At 69.3% G+C, this 639-nt stretch overlaps 1 protein-coding gene across 1 annotated transcript in view; it reads right to left on the bottom strand.

Moving 5' to 3' along the window:
* Positions 1-633, bottom strand: part of TFAP4 (transcription factor AP-4 (activating enhancer binding protein 4)) — an 8,535-nt gene extending 7,902 nt beyond the window's left edge. Inside the window, exon 1 of the mRNA XM_004692152.2 lies at positions 442-633. Within this exon, the coding sequence (XP_004692209.1) occupies positions 442-530 (89 nt within the window). The 5' untranslated portion in view covers positions 531-633. The remainder of the gene's footprint in view (positions 1-441) is intronic.
* Positions 634-639: the final 6 nt, after the last annotated feature.

Raw genomic sequence — 639 nt, 5'->3', positions numbered from 1 at the left:
CCGCCGGCTCCGCGGCCCCACGCGCGCCCGAGCCCCCAGGCCCCCTTGCAGGGGGGCGCCCAGAGTGCAAAGGAGGGAGAGGAAGGAAGCAGCCGCGGGATGGGGGAGGAGGAAGCGCGGGGCGGGGGGGAAGCCCCAGCACCAAGCATGGCCGGGACTGCTGCAGAACCACGTGGGTCTGTTTGCAATTTACAAACGTCGCGACTCGCCCGCCTGCAGGGGACAAAAGTGACCGGGGCCGCTCGGGGCCCCCACGTATCGCGAAAGGAGGGCCCCCGAGAGGCGCGAGTCCGCCGCGCGCGGCTGCAGCCGACCCGGGAGGCTAAGAAAGGCGAGCGGGGTCGGCGGCGCGGGCCATGCGTGCGCACACGCGCGCCCGCCCGGGCGGGCTGGCCGGGGGCTGCAGTCCTAGGAAGGGGTCGGGGGAGGAGGAGTACACACCTACAGAGCCCTCCTATCACTTCTTTCTCTGTTTTCCTGAAATGTTGCAAAGAGGGCACCTTCTGAGTGGGCACCATGAAATACTCCATAGCGATCGGCCCCTCCTCTGCACGAGCCGGGTCCCGAGGTCCGCCGGAGAATGCGCGATGGAAATCCGAATCGAGGGGCAGCGCCGGACGGAGGTGCAGAATCGGCCGG

Source organism: Condylura cristata, unplaced genomic scaffold, assembly GCF_000260355.1.
Source record: "Condylura cristata isolate star-nosed mole 26May11 unplaced genomic scaffold, ConCri1.0 scaffold00032, whole genome shotgun sequence".
Classification (NCBI taxonomy): domain Eukaryota; kingdom Metazoa; phylum Chordata; class Mammalia; order Eulipotyphla; family Talpidae; genus Condylura; species Condylura cristata.
The sequence above is the reverse complement of the archived record's forward strand: the minus strand, read 5'-3'. Positions and strand labels throughout refer to the sequence as shown.